This window comes from Oryx dammah, unplaced genomic scaffold (genome assembly GCF_014754425.2).
Source record: "Oryx dammah isolate SB20612 unplaced genomic scaffold, SCBI_Odam_1.1 HiC_scaffold_19, whole genome shotgun sequence".
Lineage (NCBI taxonomy): Eukaryota > Metazoa > Chordata > Mammalia > Artiodactyla > Bovidae > Oryx > Oryx dammah.
In genome coordinates, this window is record NW_024070203.1 from 83,022,029 (window position 1) to 83,040,794 (window position 18,766).

General features: G+C 33.1%; 1 protein-coding gene across 3 annotated transcripts in view; it reads left to right on the plus strand.

The window, feature by feature from the left end:
- TRIQK (triple QxxK/R motif containing) overlaps window positions 1-15,706 on the plus strand; it is a 108,068-nt gene extending 92,362 nt beyond the window's left edge. For all 3 annotated transcript variants that reach the window (XM_040261093.1, XM_040261094.1, XM_040261095.1), the window contains 2 exons: window positions 2,747-2,832; window positions 8,136-15,706. In XM_040261093.1, the coding sequence (XP_040117027.1) occupies window positions 2,747-2,832; window positions 8,136-8,249 (200 nt within the window). In that variant the 3' untranslated portion in view covers window positions 8,250-15,706. The remainder of the gene's footprint in view (window positions 1-2,746; window positions 2,833-8,135) is intronic.
- The last annotated feature ends 3,060 nt before the right edge of the window (window positions 15,707-18,766 follow it).

Below are 18,766 nucleotides of genomic sequence, written 5' to 3' on the forward strand. Positions count from 1 at the left end.
TAATGAGCAGTTGCTAAATTGCTACTGTGATTATTGTGTTACTGATAGAATCAGATCCAATTGGATTTCAGAATTGCCTACATATAAAATCTAGATTATATAAGTGTTTTTTCCTAGGTGTAAGTAAGTAAAGTCAAGAGCTTCTTTTTTATATTTTTATGATCATGTGGGCATAGGTATTTTTTGAAACCATAAAAAATTAAAATGTTAAAATTCTCATTGGGTATAAAGGAAAGATCTGGTTTTAGTTACAAAGAACTTAGCAGATGTCCCTGTAAATGTTTTCCCTTAGTAGAATGAAACCACATTTTGCAGTATATACTTTTGGATATCATCGTCGGCAAAGAGAATGCTACATTAATGACAGGTGCACTTTTTGAAGTATGAGGTGTGCAATAATTTTTAAAACTTTTTTATTAATATAGCTTGAAATGTTTGTATCAACATTAATATAAATCTATAAATATTATTCTTTAAGAGATTATAGGAGTTGAATTGAAATAGAATGCATTATTTAGCCAACGGCAAGTGAAATAGAATGATAAAATCCCACTTTAACATTGACTCTTTTAGGCATTTTTGTATCTATTTTATGACAGACACATCATCCAAAATACTGTATGTCTATGAAAAGCAAATGGGTTAAGATAATTCTTTTTTGTTTATTTATTTTGTCCCTCTTGCACCCAGAGTTTATTATAGGGCATATATAAGATAATATAAGAAATGACTCCTTGGATTCATATACATAATAATGAAATTTCTCTTTAGATTCTCATTAGAAATTTGCTTTGTAACCGTGAGTGGAGACATTTGATGTGTTACCAGTTTCATTGTTCTGAACTGTTGATATCTCAGCAGGAATAATGACATGAATAGTTTGACCATTGAGAATGTGAAATCAGAGTGAACACTTGTCAAGGTTTTTTTTCAGCAAAATTAAATGTTGCTAATTTAAAATGGGTCAGAGTAATATTTTTCTGTATTTTATTCATTGTGTAATTTAAATTTAGATCATTTGATATACATTCTTACAATTGGCTCATTTCTGGATTATTAAGCTCTACCATCAAATAATATTTATTAGACTTCTGCATGCTCATAGATCCAGAATGAGTGCAGTTAAGGAAATTGCATACATTCTTCTTTAATAAAAACATAATTCTTCAGCCAAACAAACATTTTTATGTGTCTAACAAACACAAATATGGCATTTCTTCATTATTCCAATCTATTTGTTTCACTTCTCCCTGCCATTTCTAATTCTAAAAATCCAATAGAATTTTAAAGATACTCTTGAATCATTAGCAAACACGTTAAGAAATATATTGCACATTACACTTTGATGATATACTTTAGATAAACTGCTTTCAGGTTTACTTCAGTGTGGCCAAATAAGAGAATATAAAATACGCAAAGAGATTATTTGGTCACATGTTAATTCCCACTCAGAATGACGTATGCTTATATTTGACACTCATTTGAATCAATTCTTAGCTAAGAGTTTGGTTAACAAAAAAATGTATATTATTCTAGTCAGTGTTTTTGTTGTTGTTATTGTTGTTAAATCTATTTTCCTCACAGGCTGTGTAATAGCTCTTTTGTTACTCATTAGTGGGGTCACCAGATGGTACGCAGAGAAAAGCAAATTTTGTGACTCTAACTCAATTTCGTTCATTTCTGGTTGTTAAATTTGGAAAAGAAGATTGAAACTAATATTTCAATATAGCTGCTGCTGCTGCTGCTGCTGCTAAGTTGCTTCAGTCGTGTCCGACTCTGTGCGACCCCATAGACGGCAGCCCACCAGGCTCCCCTGTCCCTGGGATTCTCCAGGCAAGAACACTGGAGTGGGTTGCCATTTCCTTCTCCAATGCAAGAAAGTGAAAAGTGAAAGTGAAGTCGCTCAGTCATGCCAGACTCTTAGCGACCCCATGGACTGCAGTCTACCAGGCTCCTCCGTCCATGGGATTTTCCAGGCAAGAGCACTGGAGTGGGGTGCCATTGCCTTCTCCGTTCAGTATAGCTACCCTGCATCATTTATCAAGCCATATTATTCTGTCCTCCATTGATAACAAACAGAAGTAAATATTTTTTTCTAATGAATTGAAAATTAATTATTTACAGATCAGTCTTCAATATCTTACCTAGAGAAAGCTTGAGAATATTTCTCAAATTGATTATTGAATATTTGATATATCCATAATAAAATTTCTAATAAACTGTTACTCTTCAGTTACCAAGACAAAATTGTTTCCCTGCAGGCTGTCACTTCAGTTGTCTCCAACTCTTTGTGACTCCATGGACTGCAGCCTCCAGGCTCCTCTGTCCTTGGGCATTCTCCAGGCAACAATTCTGGAGTAGGTTGCCATGCCCCTCTCCAGGATGAAGACAGTTAACCTTACCTGTTTAATGGGATCTTATGTATATTCATTTATTTCCAAATTTGTCTCCAAATGTTGCAGATGCTCTTTGCTTTAAACATCTTATTCTCTAAAGGAATTTTTTTCTTTTAAATCTTTGTTAATGTTCACTTCACAGGAAACTGAATATGTCTGTCAAGTCTTCTTCCTGAAAAAGTAGGAGAAAGAAAAGTTAACCTTTTAGGGTGACCAGTTTATGGTGTCTGTAACTGGGAGTTACTTTGCAACTTTGTGTTCCAGATTTACTCTATTTAAAAGTTCTTTGACATTTCAGATGGCTATTACACTTGAATTATAGCTCATTGTCTGAAATTATTTCTTTTTAGGTAAACAGGATTATAAAAAAACCAAACCTATTTTACGAGCAACTAAATTAAAAGCAGAAGCAAAGAAAACAGCAATTGGCATAAAGGTACCTATATTTGATAACTTTAAAATTTGATATATTGCCTGCCACTTCATTTTCTAAAATGGATTGCATAAATGTTGAATTCTAAATGTTTTTTGACGTTTCAAAATCTAAGTCAAATGCCAGAATTAGAGGCTTTTGAAAAGAATTTACTTAATGAGAAACATCCTTCCCATTCTAAGATTTTATCAGGTCTTAGATTAAGACCCAATATCACTTAAGAGAACCAGTTACACTTAAAGTTGCAACTTTATATATCACTTAAGAGAACCAGTTACCCTTAAAGTTGCAACTTTTAAGTTCTGTAGCTTCTGTTTCAGTTCAGTGATATATGTGGCCTGGATCAAAAACTTTTCTCATTTGCAAAAAATTTCACTTTATGGTTGTTTATATTTTAATTATAATTGTATATACTTAGATCACTTCATGTATTAGTTTAGTTGTCAGTACTCTCGATGATGAAATTCTAATGATGTTCCCAGACGATGTTCTTTTAAAAAACCAGTGTTTTTACTGCTTAAGAAGGATAAAAGCTATTGAGAATGAGGTTAACAGATAATCCAATGTGCTATCACAATGAAGTTCAACAAAATTACATTTACCTTATTACTCATGTCAACTCTGCCAAATATTTAGAGTAAAATTAAACTATAAATAGAAAAATTATTTTGGTGGCTCCAGTGTCAAATGTGTAAAATTAAAGTGGCTAGTACATATATTTTATTTAAGTATGAAAATGTTAAAAGGAGATTTTGGTTTTTATCTGGCAGATGAAAAATCAATTTTTCTAAGTTATGGCTTATAGCAAATGCCAAGGTATTACTACCAAGCTGCAACAGCTGTTGAACTGCCAGATGATATATTTGGTTGTCTTCCAGAATTTGCTATTATGATCACAAAACACTGCCTTCTTTTTACTCCTGATTGCTGATTTTGATCAAGCATTGCCGTTTGCTGTGGTATGTTTTCACAATAGCCTCCTCAGTTAGTTCTGTGTGTCGGTTTTTAATGAAGAAAAAAAAAAATAGTGAATTACCTTTTTGTTTAAAAGAGAGACGATTAATCTTTTGAAGTTTTCTTCTAATTTCACATGAAATTTCATTCATCTTTAAAATTATTTCTGTGATGCGAACTTTCTAAAACCAGTGCTTATTTCCTTATTTTGCAGTTAGTTACCTGATGATTGTCTTTTGTAGGGAGAGCATTGTCTTGTCATTTTCCAGGAAAGCAATGTGTCATTTACTTTTACCTTTCACAATACAGTACTTTGCTTTTGTTTTGTCAGAAAAATATCGGGGTAGCACACTCTACTTGCGGCACAATATAATAAGAAACTATAAGTTAGAATTTGAAAACCAGTGCCGCCGTGCATTTATTGATGTATACCACTTTCCTATACACTTCCTTTTTCATTTGCTTGTATAAGTTTTGCTATGGTTTTACTCGGAGGAGATAACCATGTTTCTAGTATAAGTCTACTTTACAGTGCAGTCATTTAATGTATTTTTTCAAAACAATGTAAAATTTATCTCTTATGAGAAAAAAAATTGTTCTTACATTTCATTTATGATTTAAAGCACGTACAGAAAAATTTTTGACCTCAAAAACGTAGCTCCTTTTTAATAAACTAGCATACCATTTTGATTTGTAAACCTGTGAAAAACAAAAATCTTAGCCTTAAACATCATTTACTTTGCTTGAAAATTTATGTGAAATGCCCATTAAAATGATAGGAAACTTTTTAGAATCAGAACCATGGAGGTGTTTTACATTTCAAATCTAGCGAACTAATTAGCTTGCCCTGTCAAACTTTGATTGCCTTGTCATTTTTAGCATAGTGTTTTAAATAACGAAGTTTCTTTCAGGATTGCCATTTAATGCTATTTAATTTCCCTGGTGAGTGATTTTATCCATACCGATAATGTCAGAGAAGCAACTAAGAACTAACGAACATCAGACATATCTGACTCTTACCTAGTTAATACAGGATGACTGTAATGTTATCTTTTATCACTTGACTACTTAATTTTTAGAGGGAATCATAGTTACGCTCTTCAAATAATGTAAATGTATAGAAAATATGAACAACTGCATGGAATAGAAAAATAACAGCAATGATAAAATTGAACACAAAATAAAGAGGCCTAGAATCACTTGCCTCTTTCCTTTACTGTTGTAATGATGCAGAGTCTAAGATAGCACATTTGTAAAATGGATTTTATGCCATTTACCTCACAGAATAGTTGGGAGAGTTAAATAATACAATGATACAATTAAAACACTTAACATAAATATGTGCTTGAACTAGCTATTACTGGTTTGCATAAATAAGACTTTCCTTGGATGCTTGTCATTGGCCTAAAGATCCCCTACTTCAACTAAGTCTGCCTTGTGTGACTGTACTACGTATTACAAAACGTTCTTAGTTTTGTTGTGAAGATAGTATTGTGGATGTTATTGCGGTAAAGTTTTCAAAGCAGTCTATAATTATATATATATATATACCTTACTTATGAATTATATAAATCTGACTCAATCCTTCATTAGAAATTGTATTACCATATTGTAGAACCTGTGAAAGGAAAGAAAAGACATAATTATTTTGGAGAAATTTTTATAAGAAACCACTTCCAGATTTCAGTAGCATCTAAAATCAATTGATTGAGGAATCATGGATATGAGATATAAAAATTGCATAGTAGGGTACCTTACCCTCAGGGGCTTCCAGTGCGTTTTAATAAATGAATGTTTAGCAACAGAAAAATTCAAGGAACAGTAATGATTAAGAATAAGACATGAATATGGCTGCTTCAAAATGTGAATTAATTTCTATTGTGAAGCTATTTTTGGTTCCTGTCTCTTACCAATATAAACAAAATAATTTATGACCCAGTAAAGTGTACCACCTACAAAATATTTGCATGACTAATATTTGCTGTTTGGTTGCTGTTCAATTTGAAAGCTTTTTTCAAGAATTGCAAATTAGTAAAAAAATAATTTTAGAATGTAAATACCTGTTTCCTAGTATTTACAAGGGAAAAAGTAATCTTTATTTAAGTAGTTTATTAAATTTATTTAAGAAAATAAGAAAATAATAAGGATCAAAATTTGATTTATCTGTTATATAAATGACATATTCAAATGTCAACCAGATCTTGCTAACATGAGCCACCTGGAATTATTATTTTTGTTCTTTTTTGTTATTTCTGATCTAAAGCTAAAAATGGCCAAGGGCAAGGAGTGTCATAAATGTCTTAGGTATATAAGTTATGATTTGCATAACCAGCATTCTGAAGGCAGTGTTTTCCAATTTCACCACAGTTTTAACCTTCCAAACATGCAGTCCCCACAGTAATAATCTCTTTAACAGAAAAGGGACATTTTGACAAAAATGATTTGCTGTACCTCCTCATCGAATACTTCTTGAGCCTCACCTGCACAACGTAGTATAGTGAATAGACTTAATTGAATTAATAGATCCTCTGAAGTTGTACTCTATGAATGTTCTCTACTTTCTACCCTTAAACCTCTTTTTTATGCCTCTGAATATTCTAAAAATGTACAATGAAGGTGAAACAATGTTGCTTGAAAGGATAAGAAGGAGTTGAAAAGCAGCAATTAGAGGTGATTATTAGTGAGAATGAGAATCATGGCCTCCAATCAAGAGTAAAAACTTTATTCTTGTGTTAAGCTAATGTGAATGGTGACTGCTGTTGAACAGTTTTGTTGTCCACTATACAGAACAGATGGAGTTTGCAGTTGTGTGTCACTTGTTTATTACATCCTCTTAAAATTAGTAGCTGTGTAACCAGATGGGTCTGGGAGCACAGCTGTGGATACAAGAAAATAAATGAAACCTGTCTGATGCTGCCGTGCCCTTTTGAGATGCCAAAGTATTCCAACTGCAACAGAGAAAAATTCACTTTAATTTGACATTATATTGATAGAGTAATTTTTGTTTTGTTTTGCTTTCATTAAAGTAGATTTAGAAATAAAATCTTACAAAAATAGTTGACACTAAATCTTTCAACCCCATGATTTTCATTAATATTTATTTTTATAGTTTTCAGATCCAAAAAATGTAATTATAAAGCTAAAAAAATCTATATAAAATATCCACTTGTAATTTCAAAATTCAGGTAAAAATGACATGTTTATTATAAACCAAATTATTTTATTGTCTTTTAAAGTTTATTAAGTGGCATATGAAAAGCTACATTTGTATTAAGTGCAAATAAATGGTTTCTCCATAAAATAGTATCAGGAAGGGGTGTGACATGAAAGTGAAAAGTAGAAGGGAATATTTAAGCCCTTTAAGATACTGTACTGGCACTATTTGTTCTTTTTTCTGTTTAGCCAAGTGATATGCTAACATTGAGAAAATTCCTTCATGGGATGTCTCTATATCAGTACAAAAAGTTTATAGATTTTCTAAAAAATAATGATTTTGCTGTTGTGTATGTGGTAAACTTCCTGGCTATTATTTCAACATAATCAATATAATCTGCATCAGATCACTAAGTGAAGTACCCAGGACCATCCTTCATAGTTGTGACAATTCTATCATATCATATCATGCTTCACGATCCAAGAGTATTGAGTTTGGTTCTGCCACATTGTAAACTATAGAATTTAGAAGTTAAAAATAAGAGTTTTAACAAAGTAATATTTAATAGGGATGTTTATGGGCTTCCCAGGTGGCACTAGTGCAGAGACATAATCTAGAAACTTGTTATAGTCGTTTCTTCCCTTTAGAAAAGGAGTGATCATTTTAGAATCTGTGTCCAATTGCTATAACTAATAATTAATGTGTTGAAGCAAGAAATACAGAGAAAGATAAACTGTGTAGGCAGAAACTACACTACTTGCATCCAACAGTTTGATATCTAAGCTATGAAAATATATTAAAATTATAAATGTTAATACTGCTATTAGAAAGATACAAGCTAAATAAAAGTAATGACAGGTATAAATATACTTCTGTTATTATACCCACTGATGTTGTTGTTTAGTCACTAAGTCATATCTGACTGTTTTGCGACCCCATGGCCTGTAGCCTGTAGCCCACCAGGCTCCTCTGTCCGTGGGATTTTCCAGGCCACCAGGGAAGCCCACGCACTGTTGTACTTGCCATTATAATAGGTGTCCTCAACCAAAAAATAAGTTTCTTTGCTTAATGACAGAAAGTGTTAAACAGAAAGAATGTGATCATTCTAGACTTTTTTTTTAATGTCATGAAACTGTTAATATTAACCAATCGCATTTCATGAATTTCAAATCTACTTTTTTTTTTTTTCCTTCCTCAGGAAGTTGGCCTTGTGCTTGCAGCTATACTGGCCCTCCTGCTGGCTTTCTATGCTTTCTTTTATCTCAGACTATCCACAGATGTTGACCCTGATCTGGAACCAGATGAAGATTAGTTGAGCAGCAATCAATGCATGAAAAGGAAATAATTTTATAAAAGCACCTCTAGGGACCAATACTTTCTGAAGTACTGAGACAGCAAGATCTTGAATTTTTTTCTTCTGGTGTTTTCAGTTTGCAGAAATATCTTTTTAAGTAGTTGCGTAGGATATCAAGAAAAGAACCTTACCTAGCAATGTAGTCTAATATGTGTGCTACCAGATACTCTTATAAATCTTTCTACTTTGACAGGCAGCCTATTCATGGTGCATTTTGATAAAATGGGAAACAGATCCTAAATTCTTCGGATGTCTTAGGCAATTTATGTGTATAACTCCATCACTTGCAGATTACCAAATCTGTTTTGTTCGTATACATCATGAGTGGAAGTATATATCCTCATTTCCAGAAGCATTCTCTAGTCACATTGAGCAGCTAAGAAGGAATGAAAAGTCATGGGAAATTTTTCATTTTACAAAGAAGCCCTGCTTTCTTTCCAGACATATTTTATATCATTAGACTATCTGCACATACATCTACAGTAATCTTTTTCCTTCTTTGCCAACTGTTCAGTGCACATGTGTTCCATCAGAAATGGCACCTGGATGACAGAAGCTCAAAGAGTCACATATGTCTCTAAAATAGAGTTCTTTTCCTCTTGGGCTGTCTGAACTGGTGTAAATAGAAAGTTCAGTTGATCTTGATTTTAATTAACTTATTACCCTACTAATATAAAATTGGAATCCTTTTTTAATTATGTTGTTCTGGCTGCTTGCTGTATCAGTTTGCCCCTCTTGTTAGGGAGAGCAATCTGTCATCTAACTGTGCAGTCTTTTCCATACAACAGTAATAGCACAAGTCCTACCTACTCAGAGGCAGTTTCTTGGGTTGTCTCATATCTGAACAATACAGACTTGTTTTACAAAATTGTACTTTGCCTCTTGGGAATTAAATCAATTAAGACTCTCTTGTGAAAAGCAAGTCATAGAAGAAAATATGTGTCTTATATTACCTGCATATGGAGTTTTTTGTTTATATGATTTTTCAAGGTATTTTACATTTGTTGGGTTATAATGACTAATGTATTCAATATTTTTTACTGGTAGTGGATTTTTAAAATATTTTTACAGCACACAAATATATTAAGCTTAGAAAATGGAAAAATATGTGTCCACAGCAGAGTCGTTAGTTACTACCTTATATAAATATGTGTAGAAAATGAATAGTTTGCAACATGTTCTTAGGGCGTTTTATAGTGTATTTATAAAGACTGAATAAAATGTTAAGATTGTTTCCATACTCACATACTCACCAAGAGAACAAAGTTTTGATAAATATCTTTGAGACTTTTACAGATAGTTGAATATGGCTGTATAGCATTTTGTTCTATAGAATTTTTTCAAGTAGTTTAATTTACTTCATTAGCATGCAAACAGCCAAAAGATCCAGTATCCTCATAGATACTTTTTGTCAAACAGCTGAGGGCAGAATTTAGCCAATGCTATTTACTGGATTCTTCCCCTTGAAATCACAAACTTAAAAGACAGACCAAGAGTTCCCATACACTCACCATAGTGGACCAATCCAAGTGGCATTTTTAGGAAAGGTTGCAGCATTTAATGCCATGTGGTATGTCTGTTTGTGAAGTGGGTGGCAAGGGAATATCCAAGCTGGCATTTTGGATATGATGGGTCTTTTACTTTCCTGAGTGACATGCCACATGTCAAGAAATACTGTTTTCCCTTACTCCTATCACATTTACGTGAACAATTTTCATTTAGTTATTTTCCCTCCCATCTGGTGCTAAATGCAGTCATATTAAATAAAGATTATTTCTAATTTCAGTGGTAATTTAAATGTGAGGATATGTAATACTTGTTTATTAAGATACCTATCCAAGTGAGATATAACAGAATCTATAGTATTTAAAATACATGATTATACTCTTAGAAATGTTTGAAAATTCATTACTCTGAAAAAATAATTTATTATCCTGTTCTGCCTTTGAGGTATTCTTTGGAGAAAATGTTGTTTTTGATAATAATGAATATTAGGCTAAACACAGTATGATTATAGGCAAGTTTCATTACATAGTTTTACCAATACTCTGAATCTATGGCTGGTCTGTTTGTATGACTGACTGACTTATGGTAAGTTCTAAGAGCTAAATTCTGATTTTAATAAATAGCAGGTAAAGTGAGACAGTGTATGTTTACAATACACTATTTTTATGAAGTCTACATTTTTCAAACTCACTTTAGTTATAAAGCAGCAGTTTTTTTTATAAAGAAATCCCAAGTTGAAGTCTAGTTTGAATCTTTGAGGTCAGAGAGGTGTTATCCAGCCTGCGGTTTCAGGGCACTACACTTTTGAATAGTGAGGGGTTTTGGTGTAAGTCTGAGACTGGCACCAGACAAATTTTAGGAGTGGGTTTTTCCCCTGCAATAACTCATCGCTCAGAGTAATTCAGGAGACAAAAACAGAAAAATTTAATTACTTTTCAGAATGTTAGAATCTCTTAACATGCTGTTTCTGCGGGAAAAAATAATTTCAACTAATGCAGCTGGACTTAATGTACAACCTAGGAAATGTTGTGAATGAAGTGAAAATGGTTACTGCATCTTACCTTGCATGCAAAATAAAGAAAATGTAAATTCATCTGAGAGGAGATGTAAAAATATTACCTCATCTAGAATTTCTTTTGAAACAAATGTACTAAAAGCCTATTTTAGTACAGAGTCGGACACGACTGAGCAACTGAACTGAACTGAACTGAACTGATGAGGTTTGTTGTTTTAAGGTGACAAAATACTTGAAGATTTTCTAATCTTTTTTAATTTTTCATAAAATCAAAATATTTCCATTTCAACTGATGATTACAAAGTCCTGAGAATATATTATTTTTCTGTAATTTCGGTAGTATAGTGATCTGCATATATTTAATAAATGCATGTTAAAATTAATCTCTTTTAGTCTTCTCAGAGCCTGGCACAGTTTTTGCATGTGATATATGGTCAAAAATTATTTGCATTTAATAAATAAAACTTAAAATCACAATATTTTTCAACTCAGCACTTAGCATTTATGATCTTTGCTTGTATTGGGGCACATATACATTTAATCCTGGTTTTCTTGACGATCAAGACAACTAGCATTAGATCTATTATAAAACAGAAATATTGCTCTTTTCCAGGAAGTCAAATACATTATTCTGATCTTAATTATCATTCAAAATCATACTCATTGTTTTAAATTTAACTTAGTCTAAATCTTCACTCTTACTGAAAATAAAACTAAATTTTCATTATAATGCTTATATTTATGTGAAATGAAGATGCTTTATTTTTCCAGATTCTGAAATTATATAGTCATGATAATTGAGTAGAACAAGTTATACTTTAGATAAGCTTCAGAAATAAACTTCTGGAAATTAAACATTTTAAATGTTAATGTATTTCATCCATAAATAAGGTTGTTGAGCCAGAGGCTAATCTAAGATAAGCTTTTATTTTCTCGTTACCAACAATTAGGCTTCTTTACACTTACCTGACGCTTCTCTGGGGAGATTCACACCACTTCTCCCTTAGCAGCACTGCCTTCTTTTATTAGAATTGCTTCAGTGCAGTCTGGTTAGGATGTTTGCTAGATTTTGTTCCACTGACACCATATCTAAAATCAGTACAACCTACAGAAAATATCGTAGCAGATGAATCCAGTGCCTACAGAGACACTTTGCTATTTTGTATAGGTTTTAGCTATACAGGTAAATATAGAGGGAACTGGGAGAGTTGCTTAAAGAACTATACCAGTGTGGAAATATCTCTAGTGGGTCAGTAAATGTATTTAAAACAATTGAACTGCTGTCATATTCAGCACTGTGCCTCCTTGTTAAACAAAATTTTTTTTATCCCTAGCAACAGACATGAGATCCGTATTTCAAGAAAAATAAGATACTTCACTTGCCAAAAGATTTTTTGATGACAGTACCCCCTCCTATTCTTCATTTTTTAAAACAACAACCAAATTGGTGGGGAGGCAGCCAAAATTTGAGGTACCAATGCCTCTCGAACAGATGTCGCACCATTATTTTTTAGCTCGTTTAGATGAATAAACATGTTAAACTGTGAAGTATTACATTTTAGATTTTTTCATTAAAAAAAGAGACAATCTGTTTACTGTCCTAATTGAGACAACAATCCTTGTGGTTGCCAGTTTTGGCAGTCATAACAATGAACTATAAATATTTGGACCCACCAAGTAAATGGTGGCTATAAAGGCTATAGCATGTGTAAAGTTCTGTTTTCATGGGCACCCATCTTAGTATGGCATTTTTTTTCTGACTTCTTCAAATACAATTGTTTGTGTAAATGTGAAGTTTCATGGTAAGCCTAAAAGAAATTGATTTCAATATCTAATTTTGTTCTAGTTTATCATCCTTTTCAGTGTTCAGCTATCCATCTGCTTGTAACAAATTGCTTCTGCAGTCGCTCTAGTGAATGTGACAAGGCAGGTCTTCATTGGCTTGTCTTCTCTGTACATCCCAGGATAACACAAAATTCAGAGGTCTTTTTTTCCCCCCTATTTTCATATTTACAAAGTGAAGGTAAAGGCATTTTTAAAACTCTCTTAAATTGTAGCAGTTTTTTAAAGGAAAGTTTTATAAATAAAACATGACCAAATATAACTCTTGGTATAATGACCTATGATGGAGGTCATAGTGTTAGCCCATATTAGTATGCTGTACATAAAACAACAGGTGAGAGAAGTTGGTGGACCAAAGAAATAACCCAGACATTAAAAACTTACTTATTGCACTAGCTCCTACACATCTGTGATCAAGACAGTGCCCTTCTCGGCATCTTGAGTTCTCTTGTTCACTTACTCTTTACCGTCTCCCCTATCTGCCTCAGTTCTAAATTCTCAGCAGTCTTGAACATTCCTTCTCTGTTTGTATGAACCTCACATGTACTTTGTCATACTTAACTTGGTGCATACTATATTAACTGCCTCTACATATCTACCATTTTACTTAGAAATATCACTGATCCTTCACTTTTTTTTTCAATTGTCTTTCTTCTTACCTGCTTTCTTTATCTGTCACTAAATACAAGTATTACACAAAGCTAGAGACGAGTACAGTGAACCTCAAGCCACCCATCACCTAGTTTCAACAACTACCAGTGTTTTGCCACTCTTTTTATGTACTCCACCCATTTTCTTCTGTAACCTGAGGTATTTTAAAGCAAATTTCAAATATGCTGACATTTTTACCTGCAAATATCTCAGTGTGCATTCCTGAAAGTACTTTGCTATTTTGTTTTTGTTTTCTGTTAGGTTTTTTTTTTTTCCTTTAGTTACTAAGAAGCTAATCAAATTAAATAATTAGTTCCTCATATGACTTAATAACAAGGCAAGAGTCAAATGTCCTTAATTGTCTCTAAGATATCTATTTAAGATAGGTTTTGAATCAAGATCTGTACTACCTTTGTTTGTATGTCTCTTAAATTCTTTTAAAGCTGACCCTTGAACAATATGGGGACTAATCTGCCTAACTTATACTCAGCCCTCCATATTCCTGGTTCCTCCATCCACATCTGAGGATTCAGCCAACCATAGATCATGTAGTAGTATTTACTATTGAAAAATATCCGCATGTAAGTGGGTGCCTGCAGTTCAAACCCACGTTGTTCAGGAGTCAACTGTATTCAGCAACAAACCTCTCTTTCTTTCATGCCATTGGTTGTTGAAAAAAACAAGTTATTTGTCTTTTTGAATGTTCAACTTTCTAGATTTGGCCTTTTTCATTTTATTATTCATTTTTTCCCTTTATTTTTCCTATTTTCTGTAAAATAGAAGTTAAGTTTTAAGTTAGATTAGATCCAGACAATTTTGTTGTTATCATTTGTTTTTAAAGCAAGGGTACTTCATAATTCCTAATGAGACACATGATATCTGCTTGTCTCACGGCAGTGCCAAAATTTGTCACTGGATTCATGTGCTAGTAACCTGATTCCCTCCAAAATAAGGTTTCACATCAAGGTTTTACCTAAAGCTTTTTAATCCATTCATAATTGTTTCCTAGGTTATTAATCTCATTAGGCATTTCAAACTGGTGATTTTCCATCATTCCTTTAGCATATGTTAAGTGAAATTACAATTTCTACCAATTATTTGGTTAGCTTAAACAGCTTAAAGAAATCCAAATGTAAGAGTGATGACTTAGTACTCTTAACTGTGGCCAATGAAGACGTACCATTGTTGTTCCTGTTGTTTTTTATTATCATTATAAAGGCATAGATTTTACATATGTGATATGATTCAATCCATTGCAGTCTTTGTTCTTTTCAGTACTGAAATGATAATTATGTTATCATGCTTCGTATTATTAAAATCATGAAAGCTTTATATTTTTACACTATTTTAAGTTATTCTGAAAGTGACAGCCAGTTAGTCAGATTTTTAAAACAGCAGGAAAAAGTAGTAAATGTGGGAAAAAGTATTATATTTGCATATTATATGATTGACTAGAAAACTAAGAAAATATTAAGATTTATGTAGCATGTTCTTTTAGAAAAATATTTGTGAAATCAATAGCTTTATCTATCTATACAATAATTAGCTAAATATAATAGCATGAAAATATCTTTTACAATTGCAATCAAAACTATAGAATTATCTAGAAGGAAATCAGCAAAAGTATGAAGAGAATTCATTGGATAAAACAATGTAACAGGGTGACATAATGAAAGTTTAAAAAAAGAATTAATAAAAATAGTCTTCTGCTCTGGAAATAAAAAAGAGAACCTTAACCCATCAGATATGAAAGTGTATTATAAAGTTATAATACATAAAATAATATCATTGTCAAGGAAAAGTAGACAAACCAATAGAAAAAGTGCAATGTCCAGAAATAGATCAAAATATGAATATTCATTTAATGTTTTCTATAAGTCAGGAGGATAGATAAGTTATTTATTAAATACACTAACTGAATATCCATCTGGAAATTAAAAGATGCTTAAACCATGACTTAAAATTAATTTCTGATTTAATTTGATTTCTGTATGAAAATGAAATGATAAAAAGTATTAGAAGAAATTATAGATATTTTTAGAAGCTCTTAGTAGGGAAATTATTTCTGGGCATTGACTCATGAGTCAGAAGCCATAAAGGAAATACTGCTGGTTTATAACACATTAAATTAAAATCTAACACACAAGCCGGTACCCAGTGTTAATTAAAGATGTGAAGAAACAGTCTCTTTCATACACTGCTTCGGGGAATAGTAATCTCACACAGTTTCTGGAAGGGACTTTTGCAGTGTACTTTAAAACTTCTTAAATTTGATGTATACTTTAAGCATTCTTCATAATGTTAAAAAACAAACAAACAATTAAAGCTATGTAAATGTCCAATACAGGAGTCTTTTTAAATGTCTTTTTACTTCTATAAAATAAAATGTGATGGATTCACTAAAATAGCATGTATTTATATTTAATTGACATGGAGGGAGGTCAAAAAAGTTATAAAGGATTACAAGTGATTGTGATACAGTTCTCTTTTTTTTTAATGTATATATGTCTTGGGCTTCCCTGGTGGATCAGTAGTAAAGAATCTGCCTGCAATGTGGGAGACACAGGAGATGCGGGTTGGATCCCTGGGTTGGAAAATCCCCTGGCAGAGCCTGGGGGACTGTGGTTCAAGAGGCTGGGGGACTGGGGTTGCAAAGAGTCTGACACGACCAAAGCAACTGAGCATGGAACATGTCTCTGTGTTGTAAATGTGTTTGTGTTGTAAATATTTAGCAAGAATTAAAGAGTATTTCAGAAAAGAACTGGTATTGTAATAGGGAAGAACCTTTTGTATCCTATTACCAGTTAATAACTAGAGATATTGCCTATAAGGTTAAGTTATACATAATGACTCATCTCTGGGAATCCTGCCTCCCAGGTAATGAGTGTTAAGCTAAATTAACCTTTGTTTAGCTCATGGCTTCCTTGGTGGCTGAGATGGAAAAGAGTCTGCCTGCAATGCGGGAGATACAAGAGAGGCAGGTTCAATCCCTGGGTTGGGAATATCCCCTGGAGAAGGAAATGGCAATCCATTCCAGTATTCTTGCCTGGAGAACTCCATGGACAGAAGAGCCTGGTGGGCTACAGTCCATGGGGTCACAAAGAGTCAGACAGGACTGAGTGGAAAGATTTTAGCTCAACAAGAAACATCCTGACCAGAGCCAACCTGTGAATGACTAGACAGAAGAAGAAATTAACACATCTCTTCTGGAGGCTGATGAAAAAATCAGGAAATACTGCATTTTACTCCTTCCCCTTTTAGTATAAAAGAAGCCTAAATTCTAACTTAGGCAATGTGGTTCTTTGAGGCATGAGCCCACCATCTTGATTCGCTGGCTTTCCAGATAAAGTTGTTATTCCTTGCCCCAACAACTTGAATATCCATTATTGGCCTGTCACGTGGCAAGTGGTATGAACTTAGACTTGGTAACGATTTGGGGTTTATTCACTTGTTCATTTGAAAAAAATCAACGTTTGCTACATGCCAGAATTGTTTTTGTGCTTTCAACATATCCATAAACATTAAAGAGCAAAAAGGAACAAACAAAAGCAATACTCTTGCTTTCGTGACGTGATCTTGAGAGATGGAGATGGCGATGGTTTCATCAAACAGAAAGTGTGAAGTGTATTCTAAAGCGAGAGAAAACCAATGAAAGAGGATAAAGACATACTAGCGCTTGGCCTGTTGCAGCCAAGAGTGGCTGGAACACAGAGGGCATGAGGTAGATGGAGTGAGAAGTTCATTTGTTAATGTCCCTTTGTACTCACTGTCACCTTCTTTCTTTCCTCTGCCTAAAACTATTTCCTTATATTTAATCTTGGAAAATGCCTACCTATCTATCCTTGAAGACCTCTCAGTTCCCCAATTTTCCTGGCCTTTCTCCTTCCAGTCCCCATCCCTTCTAACTCAAGGCTAGGTGAGGTGATGATTCTTTGTCTTTCAGAGAATTTATTCCATGACAATTATTCATTTATATAATTCTCCAACTGGACTCTGAGGTTGTTCAGTGAGGATTCTGAGTTCTATTGCTGTAACTCAAATGCCAAGAATGCCTCTAGACCCATGGTTTTTGCCACAGTAAATATTTTTGAATAAATAAATACTACACCCCATTCTCTAAAACAGGGTTTCTCAGTGTTGGCACTGTTGACATTTTGGGCCAGATAATTCTGTTGTGGGGCCCTGTCCTGTGCATTGGAGGATGCTTAGCCATATTCTCTACACTATATGTAAGTCTATGCCGGTAGGACCTCCTCCTGCCATTGTTTTATTGGAGGAGGTCATCAAGAAGGTGTAACCACTCATTGATCCATCAATTAGACTAGGGCAACTTTGTATTTTCTGTTGTTTTTGCTTTTTGAGCATGGTTGCTCTGTTATCTGGTGTCTTGTTATTTGGTGTATTGATATTCAAAGTTATTAAATCTTGATTATGAGTTTTGGCTTTTAGCATTGTAGAATGTCTTTGATGCTTTTATATCTGAGTTCTGTGCATTTTTTAAATAAAAAGTCACAATTCTTGCAGACTTAGTTTTTTTGATATATTCTTTCTATAGCTATAATTTCAACCTTCTGAATCACTGTATGTTAGGTGTGCCCTTTACGTAGAAATAACAATCACAGAGTTCAGATTTGTTTTATGAGCTGATTTGAAATTTTTTTGGAAATAGCTAAGTGAAACCCATCCACATTTTTCAATATTATTATCAGTTCTGCAAATAATTTTATAATTTTATTTTACAGTCATCAAATGTATTGACATATATATGTTTCTGTATTTGATGTGTCTTTGCTTCTAAAAATTTTGGTATTTTTGAACATTGATATTTTTATTTAGAGATTTCACTTATATTCATATGTTTTTAATACACTTAATATACATTTTCACAAATAACCTGTTACTCAGTGGACTGTCAAGCTTACATGATACCCTTGACCTTCGTCTGTTACCTATAAAGCAGTCAATAATCTTAGACTGCTTTCTCCTTTGTCTTTCCCTTCCTCCATCTCTAGTTGTTTTCTCTCTACTTTTCTAGAGAGTATTCTTCTACCCTTTTTGGTATTTTACTCTTTAATTTAACTCTAGAATTAAAAATATATGAAATGCTTATCATCAGTTCTTTTGCCAAAATTTTCCAGGCTATTTCCTAGTTGAATGAAGCTCAGCCAGCTAAGGAAGGGCTCATCTATATAAAGTATTCCCTGGATCCATGAACATTTTACGTATTTTTTTTTCCTATTGTCTTTACACTTGAGGCAATATGGTTATTATAAAATACTTGCAATTTTTTTCCTTCAATTTCTTCAAAATGTTGCCCCAACATTGCTTTGTTTTTGTTGTTGCTGCCCTTGAAAAGCTTAATGCCAGTCTTTCCCAATTCCCCCTCTATAGGCAAGTAACTTATCTTATTGCCTGTATACGGAGAAGGCAATGGCACCCCACTCCAGTACTCTTGCCTGGA